The 23,438-nt window shown below is 44.6% G+C and overlaps 1 protein-coding gene across 1 annotated transcript; it reads right to left on the reverse strand.

Moving 5' to 3' along the window:
- Nucleotides 1–3,075: 3,075 nt before the first annotated feature.
- On the reverse strand, nt 3,076–23,142 carry DCUN1D5 (defective in cullin neddylation 1 domain containing 5). The gene is given in 9 exon segments (XM_068264956.1): nt 3,076–3,302; nt 7,401–7,503; nt 10,470–10,574; nt 11,731–11,839; nt 12,345–12,436; nt 12,901–12,971; nt 15,246–15,334; nt 23,076–23,101; nt 23,104–23,142. Coding segments are annotated over 9 exon segments (690 nt in total). The 3' UTR covers nt 3,076–3,246.
- Nucleotides 23,143–23,438: the final 296 nt, after the last annotated feature.

Genomic DNA, 23,438 nt, shown 5'->3' on the forward strand with positions numbered 1-23,438 from the left:
GTTCTGATGCTGTGAAACTGTTAAACACCAAGCCTTTACAGTTCTGCCGAGTAGATTTTTAGTCCGGAGGTTCACTTTAATTATTTTTCAAGGCTCCCAGCACAGGAGCGAAGAGCATAAGACGACTGGCGAAGCCTCTGGACTATCCAGAGACCTCTCTATACTGAGGTAAGCATCCCAAAAACATTTCACTTCAGGTACGCTTTAATGTTTGGTTTTTAAAGGAAAGCTGACCTGAGAAGGATATGGAGGCTGCCATTTTTTTTCTTTGAAACAATAGTTTCATGGCTGTGCTGCTGATCTTTCATGCATCAGTAGTGTCTGAATCACACACCTTTAGCAAACATGCATTAAATGCAGTCATACTAAAGTCACAAATATCTGATATGCATGCTTGTTCAGGCTCTATGGCTAAAAGATTTTAAAGCACCGGATCAGCAGGACAGCCAGGCAATATGTATTGTTTAAAAGGAAAAAAATATGGCAGCCTCCATATCATAATCAGGTCAATTGACTAAGCATCAGACAACGTATCCGAAAAGAACAAGGCAATCGGTGCCCATCCTGGAATTACCATTAGCTACTCGCAGGCCCCATCAGTGCTAATTCTTAATAAAGACACAGAAAATGAGCCCAGCTCTGCATTCTCCAAACCAGACAGGTCGCTTGATAAAATTATACGGTCTAGATGATACAAATATTCACATTTCAAAGAAGGTGCTGGATATCTGAGCACTATAAAGATTTGATTTTCCCATTTAGGAAAACAATCCATTGTACAGGTTTTTTTTTCCCTTTTCAAGGGAGAAATATCAAATTTTCATCAGTATAAGTTGATAGGGAGTGAAGGAAAACTGATCAATCTTAGATAGAGTGGTGTAGGGTACATTGTTAAATATTTATAGAGCCAAGCAATTTTTTCATAACTGGCGAAAGAGGAGAAATAAAATAAAAAAAAAAAACTAAAAACCTCATGAGATACATTGGTCAGATGTTTCAATCTTTTTTCCAATTTGGATTATAAACTTTTGATCGTAAAAAAATAAAAATTGTATGGTGTGTGGCCAACTTAAAGGGGTTCTGTGTCATGTTTAACACAAAAGCTGACACCTGGGGCTTCTATCGGCCCCCTGCAGCTGTCATGTCCCACACCGGCCTCCTACAATCCTCTGTTCCCCACCGCCGGTCCAATTAGTTGTCTAACTAGATCTAAATAATGCTCGCTCCAGCACACATCATCGGGAGCTTACTGCGCAAGCGCTGTACAAAGTTTTCTTGTACTGCGCAGTAAGCTCCTGATGACGTATGCAGCAGCCGCAGTCTAGTTACAGGCATAATTAGACCGGGACCGGAGGATCGTAGGAGGACGGGGCAGGACACGACAGTTGCAGGGGGCCGATAGAAGCCCCAGGTTAGTGGCAGTTTATTTTATTTTTTTTTTTAAACATGACACAGAACCCCTAAAAAACAAAAACAAAAACACCACAAAATTAGAGTCTTCCTGGTTCTCTCTCCCTCTCCTCGTTCCACCGGCAGGCACCCGATGCAGCAATCCAACTCGAATATCAAACAAGTCTTTGGGTCTCCATTGAAGGCTTCAAAAGTATTTGAGTCTCAGAGTTCTTCTGAAGATTAGCAGCTCTGTACTACGCACGCGCAAGTGTGGACTAGCGAATGTGCACTACAGAGCCACCTGTCTTCAGAAGTACTCAGACCCAAGCCCTTCGGAAGCCTTCAGAGGAGACACGAAGCCACAGCCAGAGGGAAATTTGGATGGGGAGCAGTAGAGAAATGATCAAACCAAGAGAGGGCTGGGCTGGCTCTTTAGGATAGAGAGCCTCCCCTCCCTCTTCTTAGGAGAGTTTTTTTCTTTTGTAAGGTGGCTACAGGTATCCTTTAAGGGTGTCTACACTTCTAATTTTAATTGGCCAATTTTACCACTTCCATGTAGTATGAGGGCCAAAAAATTTTAAATACTATGAACAGATTGTTTAGGTCAGCTCTCACACCACATGGAAGGGGTAAAATCGGCCAGTAAAAATTAGAGGTTTGTACGCACCCTAAGCAGCAAAAGTTTAACACAACCATCCTCCAGCTGTCAGTTGGTCTGTGGCATTTGTACTTCTGAAAAGGAGGTCACATGACATATGCAGCCATTGAGGACTGGAATTTCACGTGCTGAAAATGACTGTCATTACAGCTATAGAAGAAATGAAAAAGGGGATAACAGATTGTATTTAATACATATAAATGGGCCAAACACAATTTGATAAATACAAAGGGAAAACAAAAGGGCATTTTAGAATTCTAGGCAGTTCCTTTGAGAGGATCCATCGCGAAACAATGAAGAAGGGGACACAGCCACATTAAAAAGGAGAATTTGGTGGGATTTTAGAACCTGGAGAAACCAGATACCCTATTATGGCAGCATGTAGGTACTGTGTAACCTAACAGGTAGAGCAAAAGCTTAAAGGGATATTGTAAGGGAAGGGGGGGGGGGGGGGTCGGGGGAAAATGAGCTAAACTTACCAGGGGCTTCTAATGGTCCCCCGCAGCCATCCTGTGTTGGCGCAGCCACTCCCTAATGCTCCGGCCCCGCCTCCGGTTCACTTCTGGAATTTCTGACTTTAAAGTCAGAAAACCACTGCGCCTGCGTTGCCGTGTCCTCGCTCCCGCTGATGTCACCAGGAGTGTACTGCGCAGACAGACCATACTGGGCCTGCGCTGTGCGCTCTTGATGACATCAGCGGGATCGAGGACACGGCAACGCAGGCGCAGTGGTTTTCTGACTTTAAAGTCAGAAATTCCAGAAGTGAACCGGAAGCGGGGCCGGAGCATCGGTGAGCGGCTGCGCGGGCACAGGATGTCTGCGGGGGACCATTAGAAGCCCCGGGTAAGTTCAGCTCATTTTCCCCGACCCCCCTACAGTATCCCTTTAAAGGGTAGAAAACAAATGGCAATAAAACAAAAATTGAACAGTCCAGTAAGTATGGGTGTAAATCTAACATTGGTGTCAATTTGAGAGAACAGTAATGGTCACTTAACAATGAATGAGTGCAACAGAGGGGGCCGTACTGATTGCTGGACAACTTTATGTGTAACAAGGCTTCAGTTCCTGCTTAAAATGGTAAAATGAGAGAAAAGGTTGGGAGTCTTCGGCCAGGTGGAGCATATTCTTCACACACTTCATGTTTAGGGCTTGTGGGGCAGCTGAAAGTTCGTATTGTGTGTCCAGAACAGATCTGGCTATAATGACTGGCGATGTTTATACCACTCCACAAATTCATCCAGTAGAACCGGCCCTAGAAGCACAAAGACACAAGTCGGGTATTTGCAAAATTTAGTGGCATGTCCAATATAGGCAGCCCGTCCCATTTTTCACCTCATTTATAGAGGAACTCCAGTGAAAATAACGTCACGAACAAAAGTGATTTTTACAATAATTATGTGTACATAATTTAGCCAGTGTTTGCTCATTGGCAGTTGGAAAACAGCTGTTACCATATTTTTCAGACCATAAGATGCACCTAGGTGTAGAGGACAAATACCAGGGGAAAAAAAAAAAAAAAAAAAAAAAAAAACTAAACTAAGTGTATCCATGGTGAAGTGGCATCTTGTGGATTATGCCCCCTGCGTACTTCTTGCGTCTCCCTGTGTCCATGTACCCACCCCTCTATGTCCCTTTGTGTTCTCTTCTGCATGGGCACAGTACAGGGTGTCCCGACATTGCGGCAGATTGGAGGTTCGTATTGGCGGGTGTTCACAAGTCAGGAACTCCCTGCATTTGGACTAGAAGACGCAGTGACTTTTCTCCACTTATGGGGGAGAAAAAAAGTGTACTCATCAGTCACTAAGTGGACTTCTAGTCCAAAAAAATAACGTATTTCCCACAATGCAACAAGGCTCCCACAGTGTGATGTCAGCACCATAGTCCTGACGTCACACTGTGTGAGGAGTTTCACCACAATATTAGCCATACAGAGCCCCCGATGATCCGTTTGAGAAAAGGAAAAGTTTTCTCATGGGAAAGGGGGTATCAGCTACTGATTGGGATGAAGTTCAATCCTTGGTTACGGTTTCTCTTTAAATTATGCTGATCATGGCTTTCCTACGGATAGGCCTGGTGCACACCAGAGGAGTTTTTCTGAGCGTTTTGAGTTTTTAAATCTGCTGCTAATGTTATCCTATGTGTCTGTGCACACTGGAGCAATGAGGTTTTGTAAAAAACCCCATAGCATTACATTGGGAAGAGCTTTTGAAACCTCTAAAAGCTCTTCCCAATGTAATTCTGTAGCATATAGAGGCGCCCCACAAGGACATACACGAAATCCTCTTCCTTATTCTTTTTAGAGCAACAACCTTTGCAGCCGTGTTAAGGGTAGGACCCTCTCTCCTCCACAGAAACAGTAGCACGTTCAATCACAGCGCCAGGAATTACGTTGTCAAAGCAGGAACTCCAATCCACCTCCAGAGACCTCTCCTGTATTTTGGGTGCTATATTGTGTGCTCCCAGCAGCCCAATAACAACAGAGAAGGAGAAGGTGCTCTCAGCGGATATGTTACAGGCAAATATTTATTGGAAATAGATAAATATAAACAATGCAGTAAATTCACTCACATCATGAGGGTCCTATACCAGTTAGGACCCTCTCCGGGGATATCCCCTGATGACGGCGAGAGGCCGAAACTAGTCAGGACGAGAGCGGGCTATGCACTTCTGATCGTATTTGATACTGAGTACCACAGGGTGGGAAGCGATCTAGCCGGAGAGGGTCCTAACTGGTATAGGACCCTCATGATGTGAGTGAATTTACTGCATTGTTTATATTTATCCATTTCCAATAAATATTTGCCTGTAACATATCCGCTGAGAGCACCTTCTCCTTCTCTATTTTTATTGGGCTGCTGGGAGCACACAATATAGCCTAGGTTCTCAACGTGCGGTACGCGTACCCCAGGGGGTACTTCTGATGGTTCCAGGGGGTACTCAGACTTGCTATACTTAACCAAGAATAACAAATTTAGAGTTTTAGAAAATGATACATCCCATTTAAACAATACCAAATTAGTAATTTAGCTGAATAAAAGCAATAGTAAATGCTTGGAAATTGTTTAGAACCAATTATCATGTAATATGATACATACATACATTTGTCAAGGGGTACTTGCGAGAATGTTTACTATGCTAGGGGGTACTTGGCAAGTACAGGGTTTTAAAAGGGGTACATACTAATAAAATGTTGAGAAACACTGCAATATAGCACCCAAAATACAGGAGAGGTCTCTGGAGGTGGATTGGAGTTCCTGCTTTGACAACGTAATTCCTGGCGCTGTGATTGAATGTGCTAATCTTCCCAATGTAATGCTATGGGTTTTTTTTACAAAACCTCATTGCTCCAGTGTGCACAGACACATAGGATAACATTAGCAGCAGATTTAAAAACTCAAAACGCTCAGAAAAACTCCTCTGGTGTGCACCAGGCCATACTGTGTCTCTAATGCATTCATCTACACAAGTATGCCCATCAGGTGTGGTGTCGAATGCTCGTTACATGTGTGTGAGCCAGATACTACTGCATCTTATGCCACACAACTGACTTTAAAAAGGAAATTATTGATTTATAAAGCGCCAACATATTTCATGGTATTGTATAAAATTAAGACACATGGGGTACAAAATAATTGGTAATTACAGGGACTAAAGTAACATGATGAATAAAATGTAAAACAAAATAATGTTATAAAATGTATAACAAATTCCAAGACACAAAAGGGTGAATATGGCAGCCAACATATCCCTGTCATTGGCCCTGATCAGCTTTGTTTTTAAATGCATATGATAATGATGTTAAAAATGAAGTGCGCTGCATTGCACACCTGTACTTTCTGCAATAAACATATTGAAAGTTCCTGCATGGCGGCATCCAGTAGCTCCCTATTGCTCGTATAGTGGAAGTTTTTCCCCAGCACATAAACTGTGACTCAGCCAATCTCCTCCCACTGCAGCACTACAGATCTGCAGACCCTCCCACCACAGCATTTAACCTCCTGGGCGATAATCCCGAGCTGAGCTCGGGGTATGTCGGGCAGGAGGAGTTCTCAGGCCCTGGTGGGCCGATTTGCATAATTTTTTTTGTTACACGCAGCTATGCGTGTAACTTCCGATCGCCGCCGCTACCCGCCGTGCCGCGCAGCCCCCCCTCCCCGACCCCTTGCGCAGCCTGGCCAATCAGTGCCAGGCAGCGCCGAGGGGTGGATCGGGACTCCCTCTGACGTCACGATGTCCATGACATCGGTGACGTCATCCCGCCCCGTCGCCATAGCGACCGGGGAAGCCCAGCAGGAAATCCCGTTCTGAACGGGATTTACTGCTTACTCTGATCGCCGAAGGCGATCGGAGTGGGTGGGGGGATGCCGCTGCGCTGTGGCTATCATGTAGCGAGCCCAGGGCTCGCTACAGGATTTATAATATTAAAAAAAAAAAAAAAAAAAAAAAAAAAAAAAAAGTGCTGCGCCCCCTCCTGGGCGATATAATTGTATCGCCCAGAGGGTTAATGATGCAACTAACAAAGTGAACTTAAAAAAAAAAAAGTTTCACTTACCTGGGGCTTCCCCAAGCCCCCTGCAGCCGTCCTGTGTCCTCGCCGCTCCGAGTGTCCTCCGGTTCCTGCTGTGGGTTAGATTCATTTTCATGCGGAGAGCCGAGCCTCGGCCACGCGTAGTCGTCTTTGCCTTGCCGGTGTCAAGTCCGTCCTGCGCAGGTGCACTACGCCTGCGCTTGACGGCAGGAAGGCGAAGAAGACTAGGCATGGCCGGGGGTGGACTGTCAAAAACGAAACTTACCACAGCGGGGACTAGAGGACACAGGACAGCTGTAGGGGGCTTGGGGAAGCCCCAGATAAATGAAACTTTTTTTTAAGGTCCACGGTTGAGGTCAACTTTAATGATAAGCAAAGAAAGTTTTGCAAAACAGTTTTCACTGGACTGCTGACCACAGCAGAGGGTCAACTTACCCAAGTCTCTGACTCGCCCCACCGCAATGTACGTTGCTGTCAATCTTCCCCTCAGTTCCACCTTTACAGCCAGAAGTTGAGAAGATGTCTTTGTGGTATGTTTGGGATATTTTGCCTGAATAAAATGCGACTACTGGAACTATTGAGGTGTTTGATTATATATTATTGCCTATATGGATACTTTTTCGTGTTCTCTATGAGAAGATGGAGTGCAGCGTGTTGCAGTAGTGAAAGGCAGCAACTGTCTCTGGAGCACTTCAGGATCATTTCAGTGTTGGGTTAAAATGTGGATATCTTGAACACTGCATTCTACTATATGTCACTACAGTGCCTCTTTAAATAATCACTGTATAACAGAGTACAACAATTACACTTGGATATACTCACAGGCACCATCTTCATCATAGTTACTAAGATCGGCATTAACAGTTCGGCTGAATTCTAATACATTGTACCACTGGTCTTTGTTCATAACTCTGTATTTTGATTGCTGTGAAGACAGAATGAAAGTCATTTTAGCACTTTTCAGTATTCATAGGCATGTATACTGGATTCACAACAAAGACATTAAGGAGTCATCCTGGGCACAGAGCAGCAGCCCCAGCACTTACCACCATAAAGTCTCACTGAGCCTTGGGGCCCAGGCCATACCATGCGCTCTTGAAAAACCACCATCGCGAAAATGGTAACATTTTAAATACACGTAAGCACATACAAGTAAGAAGTACTTTTCTTCCAGAGTAAAATGACCCATAAGTTACTCTTCTCCTATACTGCTTTCACTTACAATAGGTAGTAGAAATCTGACAGAACCGATGTGTTTTGGACTAGCCCATCTCCTCATGGGAGATTCTCAGGGTCTTCTTTATTTTCAAATGCAGTTAGTGAATGGCAGTTGCTCCGCCCAACTGCCAAAAAAGTGTGCAGTGAGCAGGGAGGCTGGCCAGCATTTTGAGAGTGTCTTTATAAAAAAAATAAAAATAAAGGCCATGTTGAGAATCCCCCATGAAGAGATGGACTAATACAAACATCTGTTAGTTCAGTCAAATTTCAACTACCCACTGTAAGTGACAGCAACAGAGGACAAAAGTAGTTTATGCTCATTTTACTCTGGAAGAAATGTACTTATTTGTAAGAGATTCCATGTATTTAAAATGTTAAGATTTTCGCAATAGTGGTCCTTTAAAGGGACTCCGAGCTCAGCAAAAAAAGTAAAGTTGTACTCACCAGGGTCTTTCTCCAGCCCAGTGCTGGTCAGGAGGTCCCACGCCGGCGTCCTGGCTCCTCTCCTTCACCCCGCTCCGGTATCGTTGACAGGCCGCAGCCCGGGCGACACTCGGTGGAGTGTCGGGCTGCAGCTTCCGCGTATGACGCGGATTACGTCACACGCCGGCCGCCTCGCGTCATCACGGCGGCCGGCGTGAAAGTACTGCGCATGCGCGCTTTAATCGCGCATGCGCAGTACTTTCACGCCGGCCGCCGTGATGACGCGAGGCGGCCGGCGTGTGACGTAATCCGCGTCATACGCGGAAGCTGCAGCCCGACACTCCACCGAGTGTCGCCCGGGCTGCGGCCTGTCAACGATACCGGAGCGGGGTGAAGGAGAGGAGCCAGGACGCCGGCGTGGGACCTCCCGACCAGCACTGGGCTGGAGAAAGACCCTGGTGAGTACAACTTTACTTTTTTCGCTGAGCTCGGAGTCCCTTTAAGAAAAGCGTCAGCAGTCAGCCCAGCCAGGACCACCAACACAGCCTGACAAAACCAAAATAAAAAAAAAAAAAAAGGACTATAGAAAGTTGCAAGGAATGATACCTAGAGGAATGGAGGAGTGACAGAACTCCAAGAAACTCAACGTCTACCAATCACTGCAGAGGGCGTACACAATAGCCCATATCTGGAGAGGCTACACCACCATAAAGAAAGACCCTGATCCTGTACCATCTGAGTGCCTACAGCCTGGAGGTAGAGACAATACGGTACAGACAGACATGGAAGCCCCGGGAGCAGAGACTGTGCAGACAATGTGACTAAGGGGCCCAGGATGATGAGGCCCACTTTCTGCTGCACTGCAGCAAACACGCACCAGTAAGGACTGCCCACTTCCAGAGACTCTCAGACCACATCCAGGATTTCACCTCCGCAGATGAGGCAAGGAAACTACATCCTACCAAGGGGAAGAGGAAACAGTGCAAATAGCGGCCAGATATGTTGCTACCTGCCACTAACTGAGGGGAACAGGATACCCCATGACTGTATGGACTGTATACCACCCCTTTGCCCTTCTCACCCCTAAGGACTATATATCCCAGTCCCATATACTGTCCCTTACATCCTCCACACCCTTATGGACTGTATATACCAGCACTTATACCATTTCCTTAATCCCACAACCACCCCCTCCCACGCTAATGTTTTGCTTTGGCAATGCTAAATGTATTTGGTGGCTAAGTATACACAAGTACAGCAAAATCCTGTTGGGTATAAACCTTCAAAAATAAATGTATGTTCTCCACAAACAGCAGCTCAAGTCTCTCCTGCACAACCATTGAATCCACAAGCTATAGTGGCATGTCTAACATTCAGCCCTTTCCAAGCAGAGGACCTGAGAGAGCAGAATGCCCAAGACAGTTATCAGTAAGACTGCGACACAACATTTTCATGAAGTTACAGTAAAATCCCCTTATAGCAGGGGTCTCAATATCAATTTACATGGGGGGCCACAGGAGGCAAAGTCAGGATGAGGCTGGGCGGCATAAGGAATTTCACAATCGCGGCGCATCGTCTCCTCTGCCCGCCCCTCTCACTCTTCCTTCACAGAGAGGTGCGGGGAGAGGCGGCGATCCGGGCGGCGATTGACGTCAGGAGGGGCAGAGCTGAAAGCTCTGCCCCTTCCAGGAAATGCCGGCGGATTGCCCCCGGGCGATTTGGGGGCTCTGCAGCCTTCGTTTAGCGGCAGGGATGCGGCGGATTACTTGGGAGCACTGAAGCGAACTATAAGGAAGCTTTTGCCAGTGAGGGCCACAAAATATTGCATCGAGGGCCGCAAATGGCCTGCGAGTTTGAGACCCCTGCCTTATAGTAAACTTCAAGGGACCTGGCCAAGTAGTTTACTATATCATAATTGGTCATACATTGTATCCATACAGCGGATGCCCGGGACCTGAGGACTGAGCTTACTATAGCCAGAGGTTTATTATATCAGAGTTCACTGTAACCAGATTCTACCATACTGTGACAATCCTGTGCCCAGTTTGGCCATACAGTAATTTGAGAAGTAGGATAAAGAAGTCTTCGGAAGGGGTGTGGGGACTTGAAACACGCAAGTCATAACTTTTTACCTGACAGGAGAGCATGCAATCTGTAACTTGGCTTTATAGTCTCTTAAAAGCTCATGCTGTGAATGCGCCGTCATGGTCTTTGTTTCAATACAGTAACTATCCAAACATGGAATTTTACCTCCAGATATTGGTAGAACACGGAAAATAAGGGCCACGTTCTTCCTAGCAAAAGTGCTAACATGGATTTAGCTGTATCTAAGTCCAGGCTCCGCTGGTCCTTGTCCTGAGGCAAAAAAAAGAAAAAAAAATTAAAATAAACTCAGACTTAATTCATACATTTCTGAAAGATTCCAATTCAATACCTACTTGACATATATACATCTGTTACAACTTCAGAGTCAGGTCCCATCTAGTTCACACTAGCAGCCATGTAGATAGGCTATTTTATTTATAAAGCGCCAACATATTATGCAGCTCTGCACAATATATAGAAAGGGTTGGCATAAGGTAGGACATATGTGGAGCAACCCCCCCCCCCCCCCCCAAAAAAAAAGTAGGGGGTAAGTGTCTGATGAAAACAGTTTGAGTCTGTTTCCTGTTACTGTATGCAGTGCAGTCACATTCCATATAAGTAAATAGGCCATCCATGAATATCTTGTTGGTTGCATATTTCTCCCAAAGCACCGCACCTATTAGCGTGAACGGCCCCTTGCATGCCAAGCGGAATCCTAAGCGACAACAGCACAGCGCAATGTGCACCAAGGCTACTGTGAATGAGCCATTAAACTAACCCAGGAACTTACCACCAATGTTACCTCAAGCTCAACAATAAGCTTAAAGTGGAACTAAACTTAGAACTTCCTCTCTGCTCTAAAAGATAAACCCCAGCATGATAACCTTAATGGAGGAAAATAATATTTCTTCAGTTTTTTTTTAGGATTTCTATAAATTGTAATGAAGTTTCACTTGGGTTTCACTTCTGCAGGGAACACCAGGTAAGAATTTATTTTTCTGCTTGTGGTCCCTTTAAGCCTCAGTGTTTACTATATGGAGAGCTGGGCAGAGCACTTCTGCAGTCTATTCACACCTACTGCTAGGAACCAATGAGACACTTTGATCTAATCTGTAAAAAACAGAAGTAAATTCTTCAGCAACTAGATGTGGAATAAAATACTTTTCATTGTGTGCTGTGCAAGAGTTCCTTACCCAAAAGCTAATACAGCAAATAAAGGTTTTCTGCCTGACACTGTGCATATGGAGGCCAAAACTGGAGCAGAAGTAGGGCAGTTGCCCTTAGCAACCCTAACTGGTTTCAAAGATCAAGCCTAACTGACTGTCAGACAATTGCATTATTTTGCTTTAGTTTTTCCTACCCCTTCTATGTGTTGAGATACATGGTCTGCTAAATAATACAGTTTTCAAAGGCGTGATATACTTACCCTTGCAAAATCGAAAGCATATCGATAAATATTCTTAAAGGCAGTGCTATCGTTCAGTTGAGCGCGAAGATAATCAAATTTACCCTGTAACTTCTCTGTGCAGTCACATCTGTAATAGAAGGATAAAATCTAGATTAAAACAGGGATCCAAGAACGTAAAAAACAAACACTGACCACTTTATCTTTCTTGCAAACGCAAGGCGCAAAATCCATTACAAGCTCATAACCAACTAAAAAGGGCCATGTGTGCTAGATGTGGAGTATAAGGCTGGGTTCACACCTACGCTCCAATAAAGTGAATGATTTTTATGGAATGAACCATATGAACGGGTCCTAAACCAGGCAATAGGGATGCATTTACATATGTATGTTCGTTTAGTTCCGATAAGCAGAACTGAAGACTAGGCAGCAACTAAAAAAAAAAAAAAAAAAAGGGATTTGGTCATTCAGTTACACTGTCAAGGTTACAAAGTGGGCAGAGCACAAGCAAATGGGAAAATATAAACTGCAGCCATTCTTAGACCCCCCCCCCCCCAAATCTGTTGGCCAGCTTACCTATAAGAATAAAAAGGAGTGTACCTGCACACACCATGCAAGAGTGAGACCAGACTTACTGTAGCGAGGTCATTCCTTTTAACCACTCCTCCTTTGTGAAAAAGCCCATACTTTCAGCTTCTAGTTTCCAGGCCAGAACCAACATAATTATCTGCAGGAGACAGAAAATGGAACAGGTGAACAGAAAGCAAACACACTGCATGTTACTCGGTAAGGCCAATTCGATGCAAATCATCTAAGTACCGAACAAGCAGACAGGGGCAGTTCACTTACTTGCGCCACATTGACGACGACACTTCCTCCTTTCAGCTTTGGAAAGAAGAAGCATCATTAGTCATGTGTAGCACAAGTAAGTGAACTGCCCTGGTCTGTTCGGTACTGAAATGGTGCTAAACTGTGGTTGTTTTTTTTTTGGAGTATTTGGGGGTTTTCCAAAATTCGGAAACCAACACTAAAAGCTATTCATCAACCACTGCATAATCCACCTGCTTATGTAGGAGCATGGGGATCCTTCTGTGCCCCAGCTTACTGCATAAGGGGGTGAATTACATCAGCAAGTGGTTGGAAGGGAAAAATGTAAATATATATATATTTTAGGTGCATCAAAGAGCTTACATTTTCTGGTTCTACGCCTATGTCTTCACAGAATTTTTCCATTGCTTCTGGCCCCACAATTTCATCTGGACCTGTTGTATAAAGAGAGAACAAAAACCATAAATTTAGAAAAAAAGGCACAATTTACAATAAAAGACGTGAAATGATTGCATAGAAGTGGCCCGATTCACAAAGCCCTGATAAAACAGTGGAGGCAGGCAGTGCTCTGCAATCTTACCAGCAGGATAGTGCTTGTTGTGCAATTAGCCAGACCAGCAATAGATGGGTAAGGCTCATTATGCAAAAAGAATAACGTGCGTTACTGTAGCAACACTTGCATTATTTATGCATCTCCTGGTACTCTGCTGGCATACATATCAGCAATATTGCCATGTGCTGCCTGCACATGCTAATTTTACCGCAGCTATGCGAATCTTGTAGCCAAGTATCAAACCAAGAAAAATTCTAGGCATTCAACCAGCAGTAACAAACCTCACAGATAGAACATATAAATGGGCCTGCCTCGCTCGTTTCATACCAGAATACAATAGCCGAGACAATGCCTGCCCGATATTGGCTGGATACTGTACTCTGCTTCTGACAGGCGTCCCGGGTTCAAATCTCGGCTCTTCCTGTTCGGCAAGCCAGCAGATATTCAGTAAGGAGCAAGAGAAGTATCCACAGACTTCAGATGAGTTCGTAAAAAGCCGGATAACTTTATTGCAAAAGTCCACAAAAAGACAGACATCCACAGAATCAAATGCTGACACGTATCGGGATCAGTATGTGCCCTTAGTCATAGTTCTAACTGCTAACTATGACTAAGTGCACACACTGAGCCTGACATGCGTCAGTTTCTTCCCATGGATGTCTATGCCTTTTGTGGACTTTTGCAATAAAGTTATTCGGCTTTTTACAAACTCATCTGAAGTCCGTGAATCCCTCTCTTGTCGCTTATGATGGTTTGGCTTATCCAGATCCAGCACCAGTGAGTTTGCCTTGGGGGTTACAGAGCATATGGCTTTCCTTCGCTTATTCAGTAAGGAGATGTTGGGCAAGACTCCCTAACACTGGTACTGCTTAGCGTTTTGAGTCAGCCAGTAGAAAAGCAGAATATAAATGTTATGGGTCTTGTCTGATATGACAGCTCAGAGCTCTGCCTTCCTGATCACAGGATGTGATATCAGCAGCATCCCTCTTCCCAAGTCCCTAGCACTCCATGTAGGACCTCAGAAGCGGTGAGGGACAAAAAACTAGGATGTGCATGGCCTGTTGTGGCCATACAAGCAGAAATGTGTGCCCAATGTGGCAAACTGATAAGATTCAGATCAGTGAGGGATCAATTACCCCCCCCCCCCCCCCCCCATGGAAATTACTGTAAAAGTAGGTATCCTGAATAATTTGCTGCATTTTTCTAAGTGTCACTACAGGGCCTCTAAGAAGTTTGACTGCAGCTCCACCAATTAGTCTATTCACTGACATGAAAATGTTATACAGGCAATCCCCAGATTGCAAACAAGAAAGGGACTATAGGTTTGTTTGCAAGTTAAATTTGAATGCAAGAAGGAACAGGTGCATTTACAGATTGTGCCCAACAGCTAAGGTGCTCCTAGCTCTTTTCACTGCAGCGATGGGCGCTGTACTGATCTGATGAAGCCTTAGGCCTGGGACCCACTTGAGCACTTTTGTCAGCGGTTGATCGCTGACAATTGCCAGAGATTACAAAAAGCGCTTTGCCAATGAAAGTCAAATGGGAGGGAAGCCACTAGAGTGATTGCATTTTGGCCAAATCCCAATCGCTCTGCCTGCAGAATTTTGGGAGGGTTCACTCAAATACAAAATAGGATCACTGTAAAAATCCCTTTGTGAATCGCTGCACACTGTAAAAAAGTGTAACAGCGACTTTACTACCTGAACCACCTAAAAAAAAACAAAAAACAAAAAAAACCCAGTCGCTAACCCCCCCCCCCCCCCCCCTCCTAAAATCACTACAAAAACCTCCAGGAATCACTGCTGAAATTGCTTTAAAAATGCTAGCAAAAAAAAGCAGAGCCACTGCGATTTGTGATTGCAAGTGGGTCCCAGGCTGATTGTAATCAATAAATTGTTTTTGTCTACAGACTGAACCTTGGAAAAGGCTGCAGCCTATAGTAATAGCAGTCTGACATGCAGAACATGTCCAGCCTTTGCACTCCTACCCAAGAACCACTAATAAAATGCCTTAGACGATATCAGCCAATTAAGGAGTCTACATACATAAAATACTTGCTGCATTCGAGTTACAGATCTGGGATAGCATTTATAGCCAGATTGGGCTTTAATGGAGGAACTCCAGTTTCAAAAACAGAGAACATCCCAGTACTCACCTGCATATTCATAAAACCAAGCCAAGCACTTTTTGCTAGAAAACAGGTCCTCTGCTAATAATCTACCAGGTGCTTGTGTCCTACAATAACTGAGGAGAGAGGGGGGAAAAAACAAAAAAACAAAACACACAACATAAGCCCACAAATACAGCACAATGATTTCTGCAGACAGAACAACATTGTCTCAACTCTGCTTTTGTAAAGACAGAAACGGCAGAGGGTGTTTGTGGTGTGTGGTGTGTGTGTGTTCTAACATGCAAATGTTCAAACAAATGCAATCACACGGATCAGGATATGTGCTCCAAATCTTTTAGATAGGTTTGATGCAATGAATGTTTGCATGTCTGCACTATACATGCTACAGGGCCAGAGTAAAGGTGCGTACACACATGCGACTATAGTCGTTTGTAACGAACGTTCACCGATCTTTACCAACGACGATCGTTACAAAAAACGAACCACTGACTATTAAGGCAAACGACGAACGAGCCAAATCGCTACAAAAGAAAGTTCTGTCTCGGCGGATTTTAACCAACGACGATCGTTTGCAAAAGTAGTACATCGTTGGAAACGATCGTTCGTACTAGGCTTGACATGCGCATTTCACTATTTCTCCATGGAACTTCTCATTTTTATGCGCAGGCGCAATAGTTGCTTTCTGTGATGTAACGTTCGTTCTAACGATCAGATCGTTACACACATTTTAAAACTACCTTTACTTAGGTCATTCTTTCATCAATTAAAAGTTTGTTCGTCGTTCTTAACGATCGTTGTCGCATGTGTGTACGTAGCATTAGGACGCCTACGAATACCCGAGTACTACTGCACAGTGTAAGTGACCACGCAAAGGAATGTATTCCTTTTGTAACCAATACTCTTACTTTTAATTTAGCAGTAGGGAGAGCAGTGGTGCCTGGATGATTGATCTATGTGATTGCATTTGTTGGAATATTTGCATTTGAGTGTGCAAAGGGTTAACTTTTTTTTTGCCATTTTCAGGCCACACCCCCTTTAGCACCTCCCTAAATGTCCTAACTGTAGGGGATGTGCCTTGATATATGCATATTTTTATTCTGTAAAACAAACCTTAAAGGGAACCTAAACTGAGAAAGATATGGATTTTTCCTTTTAAAATAATACCAGTTGCCTGACTCTCCTGCTGATCCTGTGCCTCTAATACTTTCAGCCACAGCCCCAGAACAAGCATGCAGATCAGGTGCTCTGACTGAAATCAGACTGGATTAGCTGCATGCTTGTTTCAGGTGTGTGATTCAGCCACTACAGCAGCCAAAGAGATCAGCAGGACTGCCAGGCAACTGGTATTGTTTAAAAGGAAATATCCATTTCCCTCTCAGTTAAGGTTCCCTTTAAGTGAGGAAACACACCGATATTGAATTTATACTGCGGTATGTTACACAGCTACTGAGGCAGGTGTCTGAATGGACTGTTTTGGGCTAGGAATGCTGTACATACACTGCTCATCTGTGTGTTCTGGTCTGCAGAGGGTACCCCCCAAGCTGCAGGTAGCACATCAGCATCTGGATTTCAAAATCTGGCAGCCCTGCTGATCCTCTGCCTGTAAAACTTTTAGTCACAGCCCCTGAACAAGTATGCAGCAGATCAGGCGTGTCTGTCAGATCTGACAAGATTATCTGCAGGCTTGTTTCTGGTGTCATTCAGACACTACAGCAGCCAAACAAATCAGCAGCGCTGCCAGGCAACTGGTATTGTTTAAAAGGAAATACATATGGCAGCCTCTATATACCGCTCGCTACAGTTATCCTTTAACCTCCTTGGCGGTAACCCCGTGTGCGACACGGGGTAAGCCGCCGAAGGGTGCCGCTCAGGCCCTGCTGGGCCGTTTTACATAATTTTTTTCTTCAAACACGCAGCTAGCACTTTGCTAGCTGTGTGTTTGCTCTGATCGCCGCCGCCCGCCGCCGATGCGCCGCTACCCGCCGTGGAAACAGGCCCCCTCCCACATACCCCTTGCGCAGCCTGGCCAATCGCCGCCAGGCTGTGCTATGGGGTGGATCGGGACTCCCTGTGACGTCACGATGTCAGTGACGTCGATGACATCACACCATTCGTCGCCATGGCAAGCGGCGCCGGCGGCGATCGGAGGGGACTGGCGGACACCGCGGGGAGGGGGGGGAAGCATGTTGCTAGCGCTAGGCTAGCTACACGTAAAAAAAAAAAAAAAAAAAGCCGAAAAACCCTCCCGCGGCTGCGTAGCCGCGGGAATTATACCGCCAGGGGTTAAACAAATAAAAATGGTGGTGCATTGTATAATCAGAAAAGTACTAGTAAAACAACACACAATAACGAACCAATCTAATGGTGGGTCTGATCAAAGGGTGAGTGCCCCGTCTATAGAGTGAGGTGGTGGAGTCACTAAGGCTTGAGGACCGCTCCTGCGATAACATCCTGATCATATAAAGTGGACTTTTAATAACAGTCTGTGGACAGATGCTGTGTTATAGTGGACAATGAAACTCCCAGAGTGATATAGTACGTTTTACAGGATCAGCATCTGCCAAGGTGGATCCAAGATAAACTTTCTCATAATTGTGTTCCTTTCATATAGTTTATAGGAAATTCCTCAAGAAAAAAAAAGGACTGTTTTAATACCCTAATTCACTATAAACGAAACAAGCCTCGCCCACAGCTCCTCCAGTGCCTAGGCACTCTGAGACCCATGTAGCAAGGGCTTATGGGAGATCAGTCTGGGTGGGAGGAGGAGGAGGTTACTAGCCAGAGATTTCAGAGGCAGAGGGGAGAAGGGAGGAGGAGTGGGGAGTGATGTTTTCACAGGCTGGAGATGCTATCAGCTTGCCTGTGTGTTATGCTGGCTACACACCATGCGTTTCCGCGTCGAATGCGTCCGTCGATTAGGGTTGCAACGGTATGAAAATTCACGGTATGATAACCGTCAAAAAAAATATCACGGTATGACGGTATTACGGTATACGGTATTACGCAATTATTCGCATTACAATTACCCTTATAAAAATAAGAAAAGGTCAAAGTTGAACAAACTCTTCTTTATTAGACCCTTAATGGTTAGGGTCCTCCTGTCATACTTGAAATATTTACTCTTCTAAATGTAAAAAAAAAAACAACAATACCAAACAATACCAAAAGTAAATCTCATTCTCCCCGTGTCACATGACTGCCTATGGCAGACAGGGCAGATAATAAGGCCATTTGAAAGCACAGTAGGTTAATATGTCTGCTTCCATGAATCAGGAAGTAGAAACTGTGCAGATTTATTTTAGGATTTGTATCAGCTATAACAAAGAAAGAAATTGCTGTTGCATATCTTTGAGCAGAGGGGAGGACATTTGAGTTCAGGTCCACTTCAAAAATGCTGGTGGTACACTTTACTATACACCTTAAAGTGTACCAGAGATGAAGCATAGTGAAAGTTTTATACATAACTGCGGCTTCCTCCAACCCATCGTGCACACAGATCCCTCCCACGCCGCCATCCTCAGCCTTTTCTATCGCTGGTATTGAGTCCGGTAACTTGAGCCAGTCGCGGCCAGTCTGAGCATGTGCAGTGCGTTCTCTGCAGCGGAGAATAATACTACGTAGGCGTAGTACTATTTTCTGCAAGAGATGGAGGGAGCGCACTGCGCATGCATAAAACTGGCCGTGACTGGCCAAAGTTACGGGACTCAGTAACAGCGATAGAAAAGGCTGAGGATGGCGTGGGAGGGATCTGTGTGCATGATGGGTTGGAGGAAGCCGCAGTTATGTATAAAAAACTTTCACTATGCTGCGTCTCTGGTTTCCTTTAAAGGATACCAGAGCTGAAAACTAAAATGCAAATGGGTGGAGCGGACATGAGTTAGGCGAAGTCCTGTGCTAAGCCACTGCGGACGATTTCTTTAAAAAGTAGGGGGACAGAGTAGAACAGGGGGGGGGGGGGGGGGGGCAGTGGGCATGAGGACACATGACATCACACAGAGACATGCATCAGGGAGAAATCACTTGTATGTACAGTATATACAGTAACACACACACACACACACACACATTCACATCCATCAGGCAGACATCCATCCATCCACCCATCCATCCATCCATCCATCCATCCATCCATCCATCAGGCAGACATCCCACACACATACATCAGGCAGACACATCTCACACACACAAGCCATACATATACACACTGGCTGCATTCAAATACAGCACCTCTCCCACAGCAACACTGCTCATCTGGTGTCATTAAGCTTCAGCTCTCCATGTGCAGTGCGTCTCTCGCTCCTTCTCCCGGGCGGGCGGCGTGCTCATCATTTTCATGGGGGGAGGAGAGCTGGACATTCCTTTGAACACTGATCTGTATCAGTGTTTATGTCAGCTCTGCAGTCGGGGGAGGCAGAGGGCTGCATGCATCTAGCAGGAGGGAGAACGGGCTGTAGCCTTTTCTCATTTGCCTATTTATTTTGGCAGGAATGACCTGGTGACTCCCCCTCTGCCTTTGTAGTACAGTCCGCAATTAAAAAAAAAATACAAGCAGATATGCCGGGAAATAGATCTCTGTGTGCGCTCCAGCCGTGGCTGCGTCATCACAGGACGCGTATCATCACCACCCAGCTCCTGCACTCATGTCACAAGCCTCCCGCAATCAGGAACTAGCTTTGGGAGCTTGCCTTCGTAACGAGGAAGACGGAGAGCAGGACAATGCCGGAGCGGTGGCGGGGGATACGGAAATACAGCAAAAACCGGTATTTCCTAAAAGTGCTTACCGCGATTACCGTGCATTGTAAAACCGTGGTATACCGTAATACCGGTAAATCGCGGCAACCCTACCGTCGATACGATTATTTCCGAACGCATTTCGATGATTTTTAGGTCGATTGCCATGTAAAGTATGGCTAATCGATCTAACGATCCATCGAAGCTTGAATCGGACAGGTCGAAAATAATCGAATAGATGCATATCGACGGACGCATCGAACACGGAAACGCATGGTGTGTATCCAGCATAATGATCAGAAGCAGAACATGGCCGCTCTCATTGTATCACAGGAAGAAATAATCATAAACTGTTGGAAGCTGTTTGCAGCCAGATTTGCTGTGTAAACTATTTAAACTAAGATATATAGACAAGTGACTTGTTAAAATTAGTTTTTCATCTCGGATCCGCTTTAAAGAGACACTGAAGCGAAAAAAATATATGATATAATGAATTGGTTGTGTAGTACAGCTTAGAAATAAAGCATTAGGAGCAGAGACATGAGTCTAATATTGTTTCCAGTACAGGAAGAGTTAAGAAACTCCAGTTATCTATGCAAATAGCCATTGAGCTCCACCACTTTCAAAGTCGCAGAGAGCTCTGACTTTTTTTTTTTTCTCTTTTTTTCTTTTTTCTCTTTTTCAAACTCAGCCGGTATGTGACCCAGATATGACCATGTGACAGCTGTGAAGCCATCATACGTGGGTCTCAGGTCTGCATCATAGTTTGATTTTCTTTCCTCTCCTCCCCCCCTCCATCATCACTACAATATATCAAATATTCCACCAGTGGCTCAGGTCAAACTAATTATAGTAAGAAAGAGAAAAAAGAAAGCAAGAAAAAAAACAAAAAAAACCACAAACACCAGCAAAAAAAAAACTCCACCTACCCATCTTAACATTAAGTGGTTAATATCCCTTTCCGACCACCCACTTATTTTATGGGCATGCCCTCCATGCATGAGCCATCAGGGCCGGACGAGCCAATGGAGGGGACAGGCCTCATGCACAAACAGGTCACATATCTAAGCTGAGAAGCAAAGCAATTACTCTTATTTCACCTTTCATACACATTCATATAAGTGCCTTCTATACTTCAACATATATCCATGCATCTGCACATTCATCCATCCATTTATCCTTACAGTTTCAGTTGGTAATATAGTGGTTATTTGGTTCTTTTCTCCTCATCCCCTCCACTTCAAATACTTAACTACATATTATGTTACTTATTTTTTCCCATGCAATTTTCCATTCCTCCATTTGTTTGTTGGTGCCAGCATCTTCTACACTGCCCTCGCCACCTTGCAAAAAATCTGACATCATCCATATCCACTCTTCCATACTGGGAGCTTCGGGGTTCTTCCAGGATTTTGCTATAAGTTTCCTGGCCACAATTGCTGCAGGGATTACTAGTTTATTTGCATGTCTAAAGCTGTCAGGTTCCATGCAACTCAACAGAGCGGTACTGGGATGAAAAGGGGAAGGAAGTTTAATGAAATCTCCTATCTCTCTCCAAAAGTTCTGTATAACCGGGCACGACCACCACATATGCATATATGAACCAAACGCGGTAAGACATCTCCAACAGTTCCCATTTCCGCCTTTAAATTTAGCCATCTTAGAGCTCTGACTTCTGATGGTTTTTATCTCAACTGTATTTTTTTTTCTTTTGCAGAGAACAGTTCAGGACAGGTCAAAAGTTCACTGCCTGTTCTGTAAAAACATGTAGAATGCTGAGTAGTGTGTAAATTGCAAATATTAGAGAATTATGCAAGGTTATTAAAAAAAAAACAAAACAAAAAAAAAAACACACCTGTAAAACTGAAAATCAAAATGAGAATATTTGTTTGCAACCAATGTTCTAGTAATTATCCGTACTACACAACCAATTAATTATATCAATTATTTTTCGCTTCAGTGTCTCTTTAAGCTAACCACAGGTAGAGTATGGAGCGAGGAAAGTGGGGTTCCGGCACTCTCAGGATTGTAGCAGGAGATTGGACTGGACCTTAATTGGCTATGTTAGATGAAAGTGCATGTCCCTTTGAACAGCGTGCACAGGCTGAGTAGCAAACAGTAACGAATAGTAAACTTGTGTAGAGGAGGGAGGCGAGGTGAAGCCAGCACTGCAGTTCAAATAATGTTTATTGGGATCAAAGAATGGTAAAAGCACTTACAATCCGCTCAGGTCGGATGTGATGCGGATGTGGTGGGCGCCAGGTCTATGTCCCCCTGCGGACATCCGTTTCGCGCGTCTAGCGCTTGTTCACCTTCCCCATTGCGGTGAACAAGCGTTAGACGCGCGAAACGGACGTCCGCAGGGGGACATAGACCTGGCGTCCACCACATCCGCATCGCATCCGACCTGAGCTGATTGTAAGTGCTTTTACCATTCTTTGATCCCAATAAACATTATTTGAACTGCAGTGCTGGCTTCACCTTGCCTCCCTCCTCTAACCACAGGAAGGCCCAGAGCACACCAAAACCGCTAGCAGATCTGCAATATGCTAGCGGTTTTGGGAGCGGATTTCAGAGAGATTCTAGGCATGTTTAGAGAGGTTTTCTAAACATACCTAGTGGTTTTGGGTGCGTTTTTTGTGTAGCAGATTACACATATTGTTACAGTAAAAGCTGTTACTGAACAGCTTCTGTAACAAAAACTCCTGGCAAACCGCTCTGAAGTAGCGTTTTTCAGAGCGGTTTGCGTTTTTCCTATACTTTACATTGACGAAACGCTTCCGAAAACCGCAAACGTGCTGCAGGAGGCAAGTTTACGGCTTGTCAAAAACCTCAAACCGCCAGTGTGCACCATCCCATTGCAATACATTAGCCAAGCGTTTTTACAGGCGGATGCGGCCGACGGATCGCTCCAAAAACCGCTCGGTGGGCACTAGGCCGAAGAGGCCACCTGCATGTAGATGCTTGAATTCCAAATGATCATTAACAATATTGGGCAAATGAAAATCCAAGGTGCACACTATGCAGTGCAGGCCTTTGTTTTGATGTAGGATATAGCAGGTGTTAAGCGATTATTGGGATTCTGCAGAGATTCTATTGGCCACAAGGCAAGGGCTGTCCTACCTAGTAATTCTACATTCTTCAGGTTCATTTCATCGGCAGTGGATTTTCTCTTTTTTTTCACAGGCATATAGTTGTCAGATGAACGGCGAATAGTGGAAACCGCTCAGCACTGCCAAAAAAGTAAAGGAAATAAAACATCGGAGTATAATACTACAGCAAAATATCAAAATCAGAGGAAAAAAAAAAAAGTTAAAAGAAAATCTTTTAACGGAAGACAGCAGGATGCGCTCAGTAGGATATTCAACTTAGTATCATAAGTCCCGTGCAGCTTTGCAGAAACATGCCTGTAAATATGCTATAAGCTCCGCGCCCGCCCCCTCCACAACAGCACAAATAAAAAGAAAGTTTTGTTAGCGCTACATT

This window comes from Hyperolius riggenbachi, chromosome 2 (genome assembly GCF_040937935.1).
Source record: "Hyperolius riggenbachi isolate aHypRig1 chromosome 2, aHypRig1.pri, whole genome shotgun sequence".
In the NCBI taxonomy this organism is placed as follows: Eukaryota; Metazoa; Chordata; class Amphibia; order Anura; family Hyperoliidae; genus Hyperolius; species Hyperolius riggenbachi.